A 19208-nucleotide genomic window follows, 5' to 3' on the forward strand; every position below is an offset into this window, starting at 1 on the left:
AACCAAGACAGCAGTCTGGTTCTCCACCTCCTGAGGACCTGGTTTGGAAGGTTGAGTATGTCTGCTTAACCTGCTGTAGGGAGCACAGCGCAACCCAGGGGCAGCACCGGTTCCTCTAGCTGGAAGGGCCTGCTGGCTGGAGCAGGGCCTCCAGGGCCAAGCCGGAAAGCTGCTCCTTTTCATCTGCCAGCTTAGCGGGAGGAATGGGTGCTCGCACTCATGCTGGGCCCTCCCCTCCAAGAGTTCTGTCTGGACCAACGAGCACATCCATCTTTTTATGCCTTAGAAGGTAAATAAATAAGTACAATCCCAGTCCTAACTAAAAGTGGAAGTTAAAACTGCCTATTTCTTGGGTTTCCCTCAACTCAACCTTTCTATTTGGACATTTTCACAATCATGAACATAGTAAATAAATTGTTTGATTCATACTAAAGATTTAGGAGAAAGAACAATCTATTAAGAGTCCTCGATTCTTCACATAATGAAGTGGAACTTTTGCACAAGGCTGAAGGCCTTTACACATTTCCTGTGCATGGAGGCAGGAACGTGACTTTTATAAATGACCCCATAAAATGTAGAGCACTCCTGTAAATGCTGGTTATTAATCTGCAGGAGCTCATGTGCATCAGATACTCAGAGAGCTGAGTGCCCCGTAATGTAGTGTGTCTCCTGCTAGCAGAATGAGGGAAGCACATCTAACCTGTAGGTGGTGCGTGGCTTCAGTGGTCCGTCACAGAATTTTTGTTGCTCGGGATCACATTTTCCTCCTAGGCTCTCCATCTCTGCCCCAAGCTTAATATTAAAACTCTTGGAGTTGCTGTCAGGACTTTCAGCACACCTGCTGGCAAAGTAATCGGTCTGATACACTCGGATGGAGGCATTGTGCCTGTATTCCAGGTAGGAGGGCAGAGGGTGCTGTTGCTCTGGCTTCAGCTCATCACTGCCTGCAGGGAGAAAACCTGTAGGTAAGAACTGCCTTCTGGTGACTTCAGTGATTTCTAACTAGGTTTACAAGTCTACCTCCCCACCCACAATCTCTGGTCATATGCAGAGCACAGAGCCTGTGATCCTGAAGGATGTGGTGAAATTCTCCCAATACAATTAATTTCAGTTCACTTCGTCTAAAATAAATACAAATTTAAAGTAAATAAAATGTGTATATACAAAATTGTATAAATGCATGCACCCATCATTCCTCTAGGAAATAAAATGTGTATGCATGAGGGTAGCTGACTGCAGCAGAAGATAATGGGCTATATAACTCCAGAGAGTCCGACATTCCCAATAGTGAGAGTCAACCCACTCAATTAGCTTTCCACCTTGCCAACAGCCATTGTAGCTGAGCTAATAAGGAAATCCCCGTGACCTAGGAAGTAGGGAAAAGATAAATCAACTCTGAAGCCAGAGCGGTTGCCCCACAGGCATGTTCCACGTGCCACACCCGGTCTGACAATTGCTCCGTGTAAGGCTCTGTGTTATCTTGAGCACAGTTTAATCCTGGCTGGAATTTGTCCCCTTGTGCAGAACACTTCCCAGAACTCTTACCCTGTCCACCCAGCCTGCTGTGTATTTTGGCACTGGAAACCGTTTTGATGTTGTCTGGAGGAAAGCTTAATTAGGAAGATAAATATTATAGAGATTGGATACCATTTACAACAAACCTCAAGGAGTGGTTCTGTGGGGGTTCATCACATCCTGGATTCTTGCTTAATAAAATGTGCTCAAAACAAGTGGGTCTTGGAAATATTATCTTGTTGGAATTAGTTGAAAAGAAATGTTACCCTTAGGTTGAATGTATATGCTATAAATGACATTTATGTGAGACTGACTGTTACTTAGATCACTGGGGAGCACAATCCGTCTCCAAGGACAGCAGTACTTGAGATGTCTGGCTGGAGAGCAAAAGGATGTGACCTCTTTTTGGCCATAGTCTTACATTTATGCAGTAAAACATGATCTTCATTGCAGTCTACTTAAATTTAAAGTCTCTCCAAGTTCACCAGTTTTTCTCCGATTATGAGATGTAAATTAATCTGGGATGCATACCAGTGACCCTTGAAATTATTTAGTCAATTATGCAAGGCCAACTTTAGTACAATTAAATCAAATGTCAAAGCACACTGACTATTAAATACCCAGTGAGGTTAAAATACTATTTAGCTTAGGAATTGCTCCAGCATTTGTCAGGCTCAGTTTCCCAGTGCCCACAAATGGGTTAAGCTAGTCAGAGATGCTTAAAAACCTCATGTGCAGCACCTTAAACAATTTTAAAATGTAAGACCTGTAAAATATATTAACGCCACTACAGACATAAACATCTATTTGGGGGAAGTATTGCATAAGACCTCGTGGCAAATAGAACTCTCCTGCTGGAGGTTTGGCAAATGCTGATATATAAGCTCCAAAGCTCATCCTCAGTGGTTGTGGGGCATGGTGTTATAACTATTACCTTGTGGTTCACAGGAATCAGCTAGACCTTGAGTGACTTAGCAGACCACAAAATGAAATACACTTTTGAAAATTCAGTGTGCACAGGAGGAATTTTTCTCATGACCATCTTCTCCCTCTTTGAAGTTCTTGAGTATTTTTGTGAACTGAAGGGTGGTTTGGAAGTGTGTGATCACTGAAGTTTTTGAGACAGGGAAGGGGAAGAGAACTGAAGGCATACTGATGCTTAATGGCAGAACAAAAGAGTAGCAAACAGTGTTGAATAAGTAGTGAGGAAGACTGAGTGAGTCTATACGTGCTGTGCACTTCCAGTGGTGCCTGGAACATAGTAAGGGCTCAATAAATGGTGGCTACTTATATTCTTGGTGTGCTTGCTTTTATTATTATCCACCTGTTTAATAATTAAACCCAGTTTAATTTAGTCCTGAAAGAGCCACTAAACAGCTTTTTGTTACATCTTCCTACATCCAGCAGGGAGAGAGCAGAATGATATAAAAACTATGTTTTCTGCTCTTTAGAACTTGCCACAGGAAGAGCCTCCACGGTGGCCTTTGGGCCGTAGCAATCCCGTGTCTCCCAGCACACGATTCATGACCACTTACCGTCCGCCTCTCTCACTACCACTGTGAAGTATTTCACAGCTCCGTTGGTATCGCTGAACCAGCTGCAGTTGAAGGTAAAGTTGATAGAAGATTTGCCAATTAGCACATCCTTTTTATTCACTCGAATATGTGGAGGTGGAGGAGGGGGGCCTGCGAGAACGGTGGAGAAGGAAGCAAGAGGGGTCACAACGCTGCTTCTGCGTACAAACAAGTCAGTGAAATATGGGTCTCCACTCACCTATGTCAGACTGTGTGTGTGTTTAAAGCTTGTTATCAAGAAAACCTCCTCCTCTTCTGAAAGGAAGCAGGCAGAGGAATTGATCTGCCCGTGGCACAGTAAACAGAATGAAAGAGGCAGCTCCTCAGCAGGATTTCCTGAAGTTGTAGCATCAAACTGCTTAAAAGCTCCATTATACCTCTAACTACATCAGGCAAAGTGGTGCATTTAAATACTAACTCATTCAGGTACTTTAAGATCATTTAACTTGTTTGCTGCCAGGATGTTTCCATTTCCTGGAGCCTTTTAGGTCCTCTTCTCCAAGTTGTAAGAAGACTCGCTAATGTGGAAGTGAACTGTGTGCAAGGGAGTAGTAGTGACGGATGCAGAGAAAGGTGCTCCCTCGGCCCACAGCCCCAGGGACACTTACGGTCTATCATTGTGATCGTGCTGTCTTCAACCACCTCACTGGTCATGCCAGCTGACTGCACCTTGATGGAAACCAGGTACCTCTTATGGGGCACGAGCATCATGATACTGAACACAGATTTTTCTTTCTCCAGCTTTCTGGAAAATTCAACTTCTTGAGTATCCATTTTCCGGCATTCAATGCTATACCCATCAAAGTCGGAATCAGGAGGGCTCCATGAACAGGCAATGGCCGTGGAGTTCTGAGGGCGGCAGTGCAGGTTTTGTATCTTGTCTGGCTCTAAAGGAGGGAGAGGAAGGGACGCTTTTCAGAACTCTGTGAGATCCACTCTTTTCAGCAACTTTGGGCCCAGCTAGCTCCGAGATGTAAACAAAGAATTTCCAAACCTTATTTGAAATGTTTTTCAAGGAAAAAATTCTCATGGATCTCCAACAAAATGGCTGCCTGCCAGACCCCGTTTTGAGAAACATTAAAAATTAAAATGTTGTCCCTTTAATCTAAAATATCAGCTAAGTCACAACAGGTTACATGAGGATGACTTAGAGGATGAAGCTTTTTCAAGATAAGGGAATTGGCCTTTGAAGCAAGTAATAATTGTGTGTTTTCAAGCATTTAACTGCTTGTTAATCTTTGACTTCCTTCAAACAAGTCACAGATCCCTTCTCTTTTGATTCATAATTCTGACGATTTGTACAAAGAGTAATATGGAAATTTGCTTCAGCCTCTTCCTTCAATTCCTTTTCTTTCCTCCTTTTCACCTCTAAATCCCACCTGTCTTCTGAGAGCTCAGGTCAGGTCCCTCTTCACTAACACATGAATACCTACTATGTGCAAGGTGCTCTTCCAGGAACTATGAACAATACAGAAGTGGCTAAGACATTAGGCCCAACCTCTGGGAAGGGAGATGGGTCATAATGGCCATAATATAAAGTAGAAAGGAGAATGTGCCAGAAGAAATGGGGGAAGCAGGTGCTGTGTGGAGGGCCAAACTCCTGCTGTTGTGCTGGTGGGCAGGAGTTAGCAAAGGCTTTCCTCAGAGATACCGCGTGGAAATACTGGCAAAGGGGCATTTTAGGCAGAGGAAACCATGAACTCAGGCTGCAAGGGTGGGGCTGGGAGGAGTGGGAAGGCGGAGGGTGCAGCTCTTCATCATGGCTGGAGCGTGTTTGTGAGAAATGGAGTACTGGAATAATGTTACATGAGAATATAAACTTCTGTTTTGTTTCATCCTCTGTTATTTTGGAATTTTTGTTACCCACAGCCAAACCCAGTCCTAACTAATGCAATCCTCAAATTCTATCAGCCATTTGTCATAAAATACATGGAGTCCCTCTTCATGCTGGCTGCATGCACCATTTAGTAAATACCTCTCTTAATTCTAGCATCCACGACTAAGTACAATTCTTCAGATGCGATATGACCAACACAGTCTCTACTGAGCTCTTAAACTCAACACCTCTGATTGGATTACACAGCCCAGAATTAGCCACCGAACACTCATCCTGAGCTTTCTATAAATTAAAAGGTGTAGTTTTTCCCATATTTCTCTTGACACACAATTATTGAACCCAAACTGTTCTTTAGATGAAATAATGGTGCACAAATTTTAATTGTTCTAACATTCATGTTTGTTGAATAAATGAAACAACTACTACTCAAATTTCCAATTTTCAACTACCTGTTTTCTCAATAGCCAATAACTAATCTGATTTCAGAAGCTATATATGTGCTGGTATTATTGAAAAATAAATATTTGGATTGAGGTTCCTATACCATAAATCTTTGTTTCTTTGAGATTTGTTGCATCATCCCAAAATGCCTTTGGGAAGAAAATGGTATATATTTATTTCATTGTTGAAGTATTTTTATCTTTAGGATTTACAGCACTATGTCCTAACTGATCCCCCTCTGCTTCTAGCTTGCTCCTTGTGATCTACTTTCTACACTACTGAGAATGACTTCCTAAAGCGCAAAAATCCGATTACCATGTCTGGGCCAAAAATCCTTCTGTGGCTCTACCTGATTGAAGATAAAGTTCAAAGTCATTGCCATGGCTCACAAGACATTTTATAGCCTGATTACCCTAATCCTCACTTTCTGCACTCTGCAAAACAAACTCCTTTCTGTTCCTCTCTCTCACCTAGTCTTGGAATATTTTATTCACTCTACCTGGGATATCCCCCACTCCTTTCCCCATCTCCAGCTGGTAAGTCTTGCTCTTTACTTAGACTTGCCCTACAGATGTTTCTTCTTCCAGGAAACTCCTGTGCATAGGGTCAGATGCCCCCACCATGTGTTTCTACTATAGCAAATATTTCCTTCATCACATCCAAAATGTAATTGCTTTTTTAATGATTTTACCTCCCACTCAATTGTAAGCTTCATATGGGCAGAGATTATTTCTTTATGGTCTGTTGTTGTCAATGTTGAATAAATGAATAAGTCTGCATAGCCTTTGGTCCAAATTCAAATCTAACTAATCCAGGTCAATTTAAGCCAAGCCTCCTCAGAGTAAGATGTTGCAACACATATCTCCCCCTCCCTCCATCTGAGAACCAAGAGAAGCAAAACATGTCATACTTGTCCTCACGGATCCAAAAACTGGTTTGCTGTATGTTTTCCAGGAATCACCGCTGACTGTCTTGACACTGAATTGATAGGACCTCCCTGGACGAAGACCATACACGATACGTCCTTCTGATTTTCTGTTGCTGTAGGGATTGAAGACTGTGATAGCATCCCTGGGGAACCAGTGCAGCTCAAAGTCATCATAGTCTGTCCAGTCCGGAGGCCCCTTCCAGGTGATGGCCAAGGACGTGTTTGCGACGTCAGCAAATGACATGAGACTGGGAGGATTTGGGGCTGTAGCAGGAAAAAGTGAAAAATCATGTAATCACTCCTGTGCAATAGCACAGACAAATAAGATAGCTGAGCAACACCAGACTGACTTTTAATGAACTTTGTATGAAGAGATAATGTGATAATAATAGGAGTTCCCATTTATAGTGTTTACTATGTGTAAGGCAGTGTCTTCAAATATTTTATGTACATTTTCTTTTATTTTCATAACCAGAGCTTCCTTACCAGCATGCTGTGGAGCATAAGTGTGACCTGGATGGGTTACAAGTGTGCAAAGGTATTGATTCCATCTGATTTTGGGGTCTGAGCACTAGAGACTACAGACAATAATGTCCAGTTGCAGATAGCCTTGTTCACTGATCCCCGGGTGGCATACAATATTGATGTTATCTGTGTGTGCCCAAACAACTAAAAAATTTAGAAAGCACTGCTCTTAGAACATAATGACACCATACATGATTATCCCCATTTTACAGATAAGACAACTGAGGCTTAGAGATGCTCAATGACCTGCCCACCTTCACATAGGTAAGTAGCAGTGCTAAGCTAAGTAAGCACCTAGATCTTTTTCCTAAATCTTTTATGGTGCAGTGGCTAAAGTCTGTTTCCTGTATCTCCACGGTATCACAATGCTTTCCCAAGGCCGAGGGCTAGCACATGGTACATCAATATTGATTTTATTTCTGCTTATTAAAATCCTAATTAAAACGTGTCTTTAGAAGCTTCTTCCCACCCACATTTGGCCTTTGGCAGCTGGGCTTCTCACCTGTTCTGCCCTCTCCTGTGACCCTGTTGCTGAGATCTCCACTGTGAGTTACCACGCATAGCGTGTATTTCCTTCCAGGAATGAGCCCATGGAAACGCCACTCTGTCAGGCTCTTGTCTTTCCAGTTTTCCTTCTTTGTGCCATTGGGGTTATAGAGAATCAGCTCATAGAAGTCGATGTCCCCAGAGGCTGGGTTCCAGCTGAACCAGAGACTGTCTGTCATGTTCCGATTGGATCCCTTCAGGTTACTCACTGAAGCTGGGACTTAAACAAAGAGAGGGAAAACCTTTACTAAGAACAAAGCAGTTAGTAACAAAGGCATTTGGGCCCACAGGTGAAAATAAAAGCTATGTTGGGCATACAGGGGAGTAGTACCCACTGTACAGTCAGGCCTGCCTACATGTCAGGTCACTTAAGTTTAGGGGCATGTGGTGTAGAGACATGGTACAAATTAAAATAAAGTGAAACACAACAGCTGGTAACTTCCATATGCTTGCCACATGTGATAAATATATAAAATGAAATCTCCAGAAAACATTAATTGAAACTGGTCAAATGGTTTATCACTTAGTTTATAAAAGGCCCTGCAAGTGTTCATAAAAGCTTCCAGCCCCTTTCGGTCCGGCCCATCTCACTTGTGGCCACCATCCCATTACATCCCTGTCTGGGTCTCTTTACTTCCTCTCCTCCCTCTTTTAGGTTCTTAGTTCTTTCATGCTCATTCCTACCAAAATCTGTATTGGTAGAACCTCCTTTGGAAAAAGAAGTAACAGTCACATCTACCATTGTATAAATGAGTCACACTGGTACCTGTCCTGTGGGTATTAAGGCTTCGTTATTCTTTGGAGAATGAAGACTGTTGTCCCTTTTTGGAAAAGCTTCAAACATTAATGAGCAGATAAAGAGGCACAAAGGGCAGATTGCCCTGGAAATGGCAACATCTAGGCAGTTCTACTCATGGTCTAAGCTTATCCACTGCTCTTTTTCATTCCCTTCAGAAAACCAACTGTGGATCTCTGTTGGGTGCCTGGAACGTGCTCTTCCCATGGCCCCCCTCGCCTTCAGATCTCAGCAGAAATGCCTTTTCTGTCTAAAGTAGCTTCTTGTCCTGCTAAGTTGCTCTGTGTCACAAAGTGCTGCTATTTCCTTCCTAGGATTGAAGGCATTTCAAAATCATCTCCTCTGAGAATCTGCTGCTGCAGCCTCTCCCTCTGTCTCCATCCCTCTGCTAAGGGCTAGCTCTTTGGGGCTAGGGGCCTTGTCCATCTTGTTCACTGTGCTATTCCAGCAGTGAGACAGGTCCTGGCACACAAGGGCCCTCAAAAACTACTGTCAAATGAGAAAAAAATTGAAAAGAGAAATGAGATAATGGACTCAAGTTATGGAAAAAGAGTAGATTCAGTTTCTTATTTGCAGCTCAGAGAGCAGTCTGTCTCTCTCTCTCTCTCATTTTCCTGGAACCTTCTGTGTTCATTTCATCTCGTGTGGTGTTTCCAATTCCAGAAACATTCTTTGGGAATGTCATTGCTTATTGATCCCATGTGTAGGGGCCCTCTCTGGACCTGCCCTTCACTCTAGCCATTTCTTGCAGAGAGCTGAAGGGCGCAGCTTAAACTGAGCTATGATGGGTTACAACCCTCTTGCGGCAGTTTGCTGGCAAGTAGAGAAGCCAGATTCATTTCTCACTAAACCCTATGAAGTGAGCAAGTGGAGGCAACAGAGCAGAGGCCAGTGCAAAAACTATTCTGATATACAATCACAGATCTGATTTGTGGTCAGAAAGCCTGAAGGTCACCAATTTCAGATGAAGCTAGACCCTGGATAGAATAGGAAATGAGGGACAAGTCAAGGGAAAGCCATGGAATATGAAACGAAAGACCCGCTATTCCTCACTGCTTGGGTCCGGGTCTTACCTGTTCTACCAAATATGAAAGACTCATTCGACAGCTCCCCACTGTGAGTTACAATCACCACTTTGTACATTCGACCTTGTAGCAAGTTCTGGAAAGAGAAGGTCTGGACCTGTGGGTCAACATGGGCTCTCTCCTGAAGAGTTCGGTCGGGGTTGTACAGAAAGATGTTGTACCAGCTGAGCTCCCCCTCAGAGGTGGTCCAGCTGAAGGACAGGTGTCTGGTGGAGTTCTCTGTGATCCGCAGATTGGTGACAGCTGCTGGGACTGGAAAAGCCAAGGAGCAAAAGATTGAGAGGAAGTGTGGCAAGTCCCTGGCACAGCCCCAAACTGATGCATGGCTAGACACACTCAAATGGCAGCTCCAAACACATGGTCCCTGCCTTTCAAAAATATTGACTTCATGGGGACCCTAAAGCAAAAGCAGAGAAATCTGAATTTTGCAAATTACTGATGCTGAAACTGTTAATTTTAAAAAATAAAACAAGTGAACAAAGAAAAACTAGTAATGGTAAATTATCTGCAAGGACATTTTTGGGGTATAAAATAAATGTTAATGTGACCCATGTGACTGTTTTTCTAATACTAGGAGGTAAATCAGAGATCAAAACTTGTCTCTGAGTGCCAACTAAGGGCCAAGAAATGGCTGCTGGAGGAAAGGGCAGTGAGCAGGAAAGAAAGGGTGGGAAAGAAAGGGAAAAGCAGACAGAAAAGGGAAATTAGAGATCCAAGGATATGGGAAATAGAAGCAAGGGGAAAGCCAAAACCAGTTGTTACAAAAAGGTTTCCACTAGGATTTTGCAATCCCTTTGGCCTTCACTGTTACCTGCTGCTGGGAAGTCAAGTGCCACCAGAAACCGCCTGCTTCCAGACTGCTGGCCTGGATGCTGCCGGACCCCATGGAAGTGTTAGGACGCCGGTGGAAACAGAGCAGGACATCTGTCTGGGTCTCCCCTGGGTGCTCCCCCCTCCACTTCCTCTTTTGCTTTCTCCTTCTCTTTATGTCAGGCCCTTAAGAGTTGGCATTTCCCCTGGTTCTGCCCACTGTCCTATTAATATTCTATAACACTAGCAGAGCAGTTAATCTCATTTGCTGTATGGATTGCTCTGGTCTGAGCATTTGTGCTCCACCAGAATTTGCATGTTGAAACCCAACCCCAGGGTGATGGTATTAGTGGGTATGGCCTTTGGAAGGTGCTAAGGTCATGAGGGTGGAGTGCTCATGCATGGGGCCAGTGGTCCTATAAGACTCCAGAGGGCTCTCTTGTCCTCTCATCGTGTGAGAACACAGTGAGAGGTGCTGTCTGTGAACCAATGTCCTCACCGGACACCAGGTCTGCTGGTGCCTTGATCTTGCACTTGCAGCCTCCAGACTGTGAGAAATAAATGTGTGCCATTTAAGTCATTCAGTTTAAGGCATTTTTGTTATAGCAGCTCGAACAGACTAAGACATAGATTTAACTGGAATTTTTGCCTAAATCTTTGTCACCACTCACGATATTCCACATGGACTTACGTGAGACGGGCACATATTATCAATGCCCTACGATCACCTCTCCTTGCTAGTCAGCCAGACATCACACACTTGGTACAGAACTGGGTTCCCTATTTCTCCTTGAGCCTTCCTCCCCCTGCTTCTCTTTCTCAGTTAAGGGCATCATCTTCTACAGGGACTCCCCTGTTCCCCCTTTGATACTCCATACAGCCACCAGGTGCCATCCTATCTTAGGCAAAAACATTCCAGGGCCATATCTACTGTCCTTTCCCAGGGCATTAATTGAACTTCCATCCTTACGGTTTCTGTGGCTGCACCTGTCTGATGACCCCAGTGACCTTTCTGACCACACCCCCCACCTTGTTCTTGCTTACTCCGCTCCAGCTATACTGCCTTCATCACAGGCGGGACACACTCCTCTGTCTGGGTCTCTGCCTTATCGTTTGCTCTTCCCCAGATTTCTGCATGACCCTTTTGCTCATTTCTTTCAGATCGTACTTGAATGTCAACTTTCTCAACAGAACCTTTGAGGACCATACTATCTAAAACTGTGGACCTCTAACACTTGCTATCCCACTTCCCTGTTTTAATTTTCCCTTTGGTATTTATTATGATCTAACCTACTGTATTTTTTACTTATTTCTTTTGTTTATTGCCTTTCTCTCCTACTAGGATATAAGCTGCATAACCATGAGGGTTTGTTTTATTCACTTCTGTGTGCCCAGCATGTAGAATAGTGCACATAGTAGGTACTCAGTAACAGGTCTCCTCACCTCTGGTCTCTTCTCCATTCAATCAATCCCCCATTACTGTCTCATTTATCTTTGTTAAGGCATACATTTTTATTACAAAACATTCATCCTGTGGCTGAAAAACTTTTATGGTCTCCTTACTGCTGAGATATGAACAGCACACTCCAGGGGAAGGCCCCCAGCAGTGTCATCTGGCTCCAGTCCGCCTCTCCAGCCTCAGCTCTCCATCCAGCACCCAGTCGGCCCACCCACAACTTCTCCCCGATCCCCCCACGCCTCCCTGTCTCAGCACATGACCGTCTGTCTGCACAGGTGTCCTCCCCCTGTGGAAAATTGCTTATCCTTCATGACATTACTGACATGTCACTTTTCTTGCCTATTCCACCTGACCTCTTTGTCCCCTTTGAGGTTGGACATTCCTCTCATATATAATCCTGACCACAATGTACTGTCATTATTTGTCCATGTGTCTGTCTTCCCCACTCCCCCACTACCTCACTTGGCTCTTCTAGGACAGGAAGTGCGCCTAATTCACATTTATGTCCCTTTCAATGTCGCTTCCCTTCAAGCCTAGTTGCTTAATAAGTAAGCCATCAATTAGACCAGCGTTGCTGTCTGAATAATGCCCCCCAAGATGTCTGTGTCCTAATTCCTGGAATCTGTGAATATGTTAAGGATCTTGAGATGGGGAGTTTATCCGGGGCTGCCTGGGTGGTGACCAGTGTAATCACAAGAGTCCTTAAAAGATGGAAGAGGGAGGCAGAAGGGTAGAGAAGGAGATTTGGTGACAGGCAGACACAGGGATTGAAGGGGTTCATGAGCCAAGGAGAGTGAGTGGCCTCCAGAAACTGAAAGGGGCAGGGAATGGATTCTCTCCACCAAACGTCTAAAGAAATGCAGGCCTGCTGACACCTGACACCTCGATTTTAGCCTTCTAAGACCTATTTCAGAGTCTGACCTCCAGAACTATAAGATAATAAACTGGTGTTGTTTTAAACTGTTAAGTTTGTGGTGATTTATCACCACAGGCTGGGAGCTTTGGGGCTGGGTGCACACCAAGCCTCCCTCCTCGGGCCACTGGGCCTTGGGTTCCTGCTCCCGCTTCAGGTCTGGTTCCTCCCAGGCCCCTTACTGTGGAGACAAAGACAGGGGCAGAATGAGGGAAGAGGAGGCGTGGAAAGCCCCGACCCTTCTGCCACCCTGGGGTTGGGGCCTCATCCCTCTGGTGGGCCCCAGGCAGGAGGTAGAAGCTGCAGGGGCTGGCTTTTTAAAAACTAGTTTGATTTTAATTTTTATTATGTAATCAGTTTTTCCATAAAGGAACCAATTCCAACTCTGTTAAAAAAAAAACAACTAATAGAGCAAGTTTTAACAAAGAATTCGAATCAGAGAGTGAATGACCTGACTGATAGGAAAGTGGTAAATCATAGTGAATGTTCCTAATGTGTCAAGAAATATATATCATCTCCCAATGTTTCATCCCTCTGGCCCCACGGTGCTTCAGAAAGAGCAGACAAGGAAGGATCTGGGATGAAGTAGGAAGCTGTGCAAATTACCTGTTCGGCCTTCAGTCTGGGCTTCCTTGCTAAAGAGGCCTCCACTGACAGTTAGGATCTGTACCTTGTATTTCTTTCCCGGGGTTAGGTCTTCAAATTTGTGCTGCTTTGTGGTGGCTGGCTCTGATGTGTTACTCAGAAGGATCCCATTTTCATTTAGAAGCAGGATATCATATCTCTCTGCCACACCAACAGCTTTTTGCCAACTTACTATCAAGGAATGGCTGCTGTATGCATTGTCTGCAGTTATTCCCTGGACCGAAGCTGGGACTGCAGGGAAAAAGCAGAAGCAATGGCTGTCAGGTTCCATCACTGAGGGTCAAGTAACCAAATGAAAAAAACTGTCCTGAATCAACTTTGGGTAGAAGATGATGCATCCACTTATGTTTCATTAATGCTTCCCATGTCCCTGATGAGAAAGTTATTTCTTGGCTTGAATTATCTGTTAACTACTTTGATTCCACTTTTTCCTCTGAATTCAGACAGGAACTTTAAGTCAAACAAGTAGAAAAATTAGTGGAAGTAACACTGATAAATATGCAAAGTGATGCATGACTGTATCTCTAGAAAGAGGAGGGATGCTGAGCAAATTTACATTCGGTGACTATAGTTTGGATGACTCAATTATGTTCCAATACTAGTTTAAGTGAAAGTGTCAAGCTTTGACCTAAGCAATATTATATAATTATTCATGTATATATGTGTGTGTGTGTGTATTTTTTTTACTATGGTTCCTGTGGCAAAATAGTATTGTTAATATTTCCTGTCCTAGGCTCATATTGCTCCTCATTCTACATAATCTCCTTGGGAGCTCTCCTCCACTGCTGTGGTTTGAATTGTTACCTATGTGGTGAGGACTCCCAAACTTGAACTTTCAGTTCAGATGTCTATTTTTGCCAGTGATGTCTCTCCCTAAATGTTCCACAGACACCCAACTCTCAAGACGCCCAGCTGGAGTTCTCATCTCCCTCCCCATAACCTCCTTACTGTTCTCTGTTTCTGTCTCTTGGCCCAAGTCAGAAACTTAGGTTGTTATCCGCACCCTTCCACATATAATCAAACATGAGTCTTGCAGTTTCTGCCTCCTAAATCTTGTATCCCTTGAATCTATCCACTTCCCTCCTTCTCTCCTGCCATCACTCTAGGACACACCATCCATTGCATCCATTACTGCGAGCCTCTTGGCCGGGCCCCTTGCTTCCCCACCTGTGTCTCAAATGCCCACTGCATCTGGCATGTTTTTGCAGCACGCCCATGTGAGGCCCTTCTATGGCTCTCCACAATTCTAACCACTGTAACAAGGCACATGAGGCCATTCATAATTTGGTCCATCTACTTTCTTGGCCACGTGGTTCACATTCGTTGTTCTAGCACACCAAATAGTGTGTAGGGCCTCGAGTGTGTTATGCTTTCTCTCATTTCCAGGCCTTTGCTTTGTCTGCTGGAGCCAACATACACTCCTCTAGGATGACTTTTTAGTGTCTTACTCAAATGCTACTTCCTCCTAGAAGCCTTCCCTGACTATTGTTTGCTCCTGTTATGTCCCATAATTACATTTATTTTAGCCCTTATCATATACTGTAATTGCCCTTTTATTTTTCTATCTCCTTCATTAGATTATAAGCTTCTTGAGGTCAGGGGCTCTATCTTATTACTAAATTATCATTTTCTAACCTAGTGCTTGACAAATGGTTGGTGATATACACATGTGAAATAAAGCCTAAGTAGGGCACAGTATTGAAGTCCAGACCGCTCAACTAAATAAGTGGTCATGAGAATGAAAATCATCTAGTAAGTATTGTACTGCAGTAGAGAAGTTTGGAGCCAGACAGATTTAGATTGAATTATAGTTTTGGTCTTATTGCACTTATCCTTGACAATGTTTCCTAGACTTTCTGAACCTTACTTTCCTCATTTGTAAGATGGAAATAATGATCTCTACCTTGTAGTGTGACTAGAGAAAACTTTAAATGCCTGGCATATAGCAGGTGCTTGCAGCTCATGTTTGTTTTAAATGTAATATATTAACAGTTTTATGAATATAAATAAACAGGTACATTATTCATTCATTACTTGTTCTTTAACTATCACAGGTGAAGTAAATGGCATAGGTATATTTTTTCTTCCTTAAAAAAAGAATTTGAGAAAGCAGTAAAATTTTTAAAACTGCATAGTTTTAGAAGTTGGCTTGTTAGATTTAAAAATTTTGTTATCTTCTAGAAAGCATAAAGATGTATTCAAATGATTTGGCTTCTAATTCGTATGTTTTGAAAATCTGTTAGGAAAGAAAAATGCAAAGAAAAAATATGAGAAAGGCTCTTGAAACCACATTGAATTGTACAAATATTTTGAATTTCAGGTATTTTTGACGTGTGAATAGCTAAGCCCATCCATTGACCTGTTGAGGAGAACAGTTTGACTCTTCTCCAGGCAGACACTCACCTGTCCGGCCGACTGCGTCTACCTGGTTCCTCAGGGACCCGCTGACCGAGGCAATCACGATCTGGTACTGTTCCCCCGCCTCCAGCCTGTAGAACGTGTGTTCAGAGACGTGCTTGGGGAGAGTCTGAGACTCAACCTTTTGGTTCTGCCTGAACGCAGACACTGTGTAGGAATCAACATCTCCCCCACCAGGAGTCCAGTTCACTGTCAGGCTGTCTGTTGCCCCACTGGGAGAAATGTGAATATTTTTGACAGCACTAGGTACTAAAAAAGAAAATAAATATAAAGCCATCACTTCGAGGATGAAATGTGGACATTTTCAACCAAGATTTTTGTGCTTTTTATATTTTGGCACCTACTGAAAGAACACACATGGGAAAAAATTGGTATCAATTTACCATTTTTCTCTAACTTTTATGCCTGAACTGGAGTTGATAGGGTAAGTTTAGAGGGATATCGAGGCCGGTGAGTAGAAATGAAGAGAGCCGGTAAGAGAGTGATGGGCTAGTTAGGTCACTTTGGTCCGAGTCCTGGTTTTCTCATTTAGGAATTGAGGACTGTGAAGAAGGACTATAGGAAGATTATCTCACCTGTGTAAGTTTCAGTTTCCTCATCAGAAAGATGGCAATGATAATAACAATTACCAACCCCTAGGTTGTGAGAACTGAACAAAAGATATATGTAAAGTGCTTTGCTGCGAATCTGGTAAATGGTAAACTGTCAATACATGTTAAGTATCCTAACAAGGACTCCAGTCAGAGTCCCAAAGAAGGGATACCCAACAGAGCTATTTACATTTAACCTACAGGCCTTAGAAGCACCATTAATTGCATCAATTCAGTGCTGTTTCTCTGAAAGTTTTGATGTGTGAATAGCTAAGTCCATTTATTGTCCCATCATGGAGGGTACTTTGACTCTTCTCCAGTCGACACCCCTACATCATACTTTACTTTTGTAATCCAGCTTGGATGACATCATTGTCACTATCGAGCTAACCTCCCTTCTTGCCATCTCTTCTTTACCCCCTCTGAATCCTCAACCAAAACGCCTCGCTAGCTGACATGCCATATACACCACTACATCTACTCAGGTTCAAGAGCCATATTTCAAATTACCCGTGAAGCCCTCAATGAAGGCTGACTGCTGTACATCTCCACTGATCGTCAAGACAAGAATTTTATACTGGCGCCCTGGTGTTAGGGAGGTGAATCGATACTCGGTTGCGGTATTTACAAGGTGAAAAGGAGGAAATACTTTCATATCATTGAAGAGCAGCTGGATCTCATACTGGTCAACATCCCCGTCAGCTCGTGACCAGGTCACCTGAAGGTCCTCAGTGCTCCTGTTCCTCAGCGTGAGATTCTTAACAGGCTCTGGGACTAGGGAGGAATAGAAGAAGACATTTCAGGAGAGTGGCTGGTCAGAGTTTACCTACACAATGACTTACGAGTCATATTCAAGGAAATGGCAAACATTTCCCTTCCCCAAAGAAACTACTTGAATTACTTCATGCATGATTAAACAAGAAAAATTGGAAGCAACCATTAAAATTGTAATATTTTTTCTTGACATAAATCTTATATGCTAAATGCTGGTACAATATAATTATAAAATGAGTTATTAGCTCAATCATAAGAAAAGTCTAGAACTTTAAATGCCACAATGCAGGTAGACAGAGAAGAAAAATGGAACATCTGGCCTTCTTGCTCCCCTACTATGTTTGCTTTATCTACCGATAAATATTCTGTAATTACAGGCCATGGCTTGGCTGAAGGATGTGGGACTCCAAGTGGGACTTACTGGGAATATAATGTACTGATCGGTAAACAGAGAAAATCCAATGTTCAGATAATGTATTTTACTCAATGACCTTCACATCTGACCAACCATCAGATTTTGCAATCTTTACACTTACTTGTTCTCCCATTCCCTTGTTCACTGGCTTCATATTGTCCACTTCTCGTACTAACAGTGACACTGTACAACCGTCCAGGGACTAGCTTAATAAATACACACTCGTTTTCAGCCTTGGGAACAGTTTTGGTTTGAATGAAGTTGTTTTTGTTTTTAATGGTGACTTCATAGTGATCAAAGTCTCCAGTGGCATGTACCCAGGATACCTTTAAATAGTCACTCCTGGCTGAGTTGCTGACACTGACTCCCTGGACTTTGTCAGGCACTGAAAAAGAGAACAGAGAACAGCTAAAGATCTAGTGGTTCTAAGTGAGTAAGTGATCCCAGATGACAGCTTGGGACAATAAAGGTAAATGATTAGATTTCTGTTGTACGCATGTATAAGAAAAATTTTAGACCTTTAGAACACATTTCTGGAGGGGAAAGTTTATTATACCAGTTGGAGTGATTAAATGGATCTTTTAGCAGAACCTGATGAATTAATTCGAATGCTGTTGTTTGCTTACACAAAATATCATGTACAAGATGGAACACTGAACAGGCTAACTGATAATATGAATGACAGCAATGATATTAATAATTCCAACACACCTTGGTGGCTCAAGATGTGATAAAAAGGTACCAAAAAGAGTATAAACAATCCCAAAGAAAAATGGAAGAAAAGAAACACATCATTAATATATAAAAAGATGTCCAACATGATTGGTAATCAAGGAAATGCAAGTCAAGACCACAGTAAAATACCATTTTATATCCATTTGATTGGCAAAAGTAAATAACCTGATAAAACCTAGTGTGAGAAAGGCTTTCCATCCACAGGAAATTGGATGAATAAACTGGTATATATACACAGTGAAATATTATATGGCAGTAGTCATTAATTTCTTCTTAAAATACAGGAGGTGGAGCCAAGATGGTGGCATAAGTAGGACAGTGGGAATCTCCTCCCAAAAACATATATATTTTTTGAAAATACAACAAATACAACTATCCCTAGAAGAGAGACCAGAAGACACAGGACAACAGCCAGACTAGATCCACACCTGCGAGAACCCAGCACCTGGTGAAAGGGGGTAAGATACAAGCTGCAGCCCGGTGGGACCCGAGGCCCCTCACCCCAGCTCCCGGCGGGAGGAGAGGAGTCGGAGCGGGGAGGGAGAGGGAGCCCAGGACTGCTAAACACCCAGCCCTAGCCATCCTCACCAGAGCACAGACACAGTGCATGCGTGGGGTGCTGGAAACTAGGGAAACAGGACAGTAAGACCTTTGAGCGGGTCCCAAAGCCGGCACCCCTGGGACAAAGAAAAGCGAGTGCTTTTTGAAAGTCTTAAAGGGATAGAGACCCCAAAGCTGGACGGAAGCATCCCAGGTCACAGTCCAGCAGCTGGAAATTCCAGGGAACTCCAGGCGCACTAACCCCCTGGGCAACAGCTCTGAGACCCCCTCACGGAGGTAAACAGCCAAACAGCCCCCCATCCATTACCTCCGGGGCCTGCCATAGCAGAGCGGCAGCCTGAGGCTGGCCACGCCCACAGCAAGGCAGCTTCCTCCATACCGGCCGGGCAAGATTCAGAGACCCAGTCTACACACAATTGCCCAACACAAGCCACTAGGGGTTGCAGTTGTCCCAGTAAAGAAAGGGCAGGAGCAAGTGGAAAGTCTTGGCTCTTCCAGCTGACAGACGAGTCAAGAGCTCACCATTGCACCTATCAACATGAAAAGGCAAAAGAATTTGATCCAGACAAGACTAACCCAGACAGCTTCAACATCTTCTACATCTTCCCCTGAGAAGGAACCTAGGGAGCTAGATTTAACCA

The 19208-nt window shown here is 43.4% G+C and overlaps 1 protein-coding gene across 4 annotated transcripts in view; it reads right to left on the reverse strand.

Moving 5' to 3' along the window:
• The window catches only part of PTPRB (protein tyrosine phosphatase receptor type B), a 130101-nt gene that overhangs the window by 29112 nt on the left and 81781 nt on the right, over nt 1–19208 (reverse strand). For all 4 annotated transcript variants that reach the window (XM_073215594.1, XM_073215593.1, XM_073215592.1 and 1 more), the window contains 10 exons: nt 17393–17656; nt 16593–16856; nt 15478–15741; nt 13036–13305; nt 9236–9499; nt 7323–7586; nt 6278–6559; nt 3698–3976; nt 3051–3200; nt 701–944 (listed from right to left, as the gene is read on the reverse strand). In XM_073215594.1, coding sequence (XP_073071695.1) covers nt 701–944; nt 3051–3200; nt 3698–3976; nt 6278–6559; nt 7323–7586; nt 9236–9499; nt 13036–13305; nt 15478–15741; nt 16593–16856; nt 17393–17656 — 2545 coding nt within the window. The remainder of the gene's footprint in view (nt 1–700; nt 945–3050; nt 3201–3697; nt 3977–6277; nt 6560–7322; nt 7587–9235; nt 9500–13035; nt 13306–15477; nt 15742–16592; nt 16857–17392; nt 17657–19208) is intronic.

This window comes from Manis javanica, chromosome 10, assembly GCF_040802235.1.
Source record: "Manis javanica isolate MJ-LG chromosome 10, MJ_LKY, whole genome shotgun sequence".
In the NCBI taxonomy this organism is placed as follows: Eukaryota; Metazoa; Chordata; class Mammalia; order Pholidota; family Manidae; genus Manis; species Manis javanica.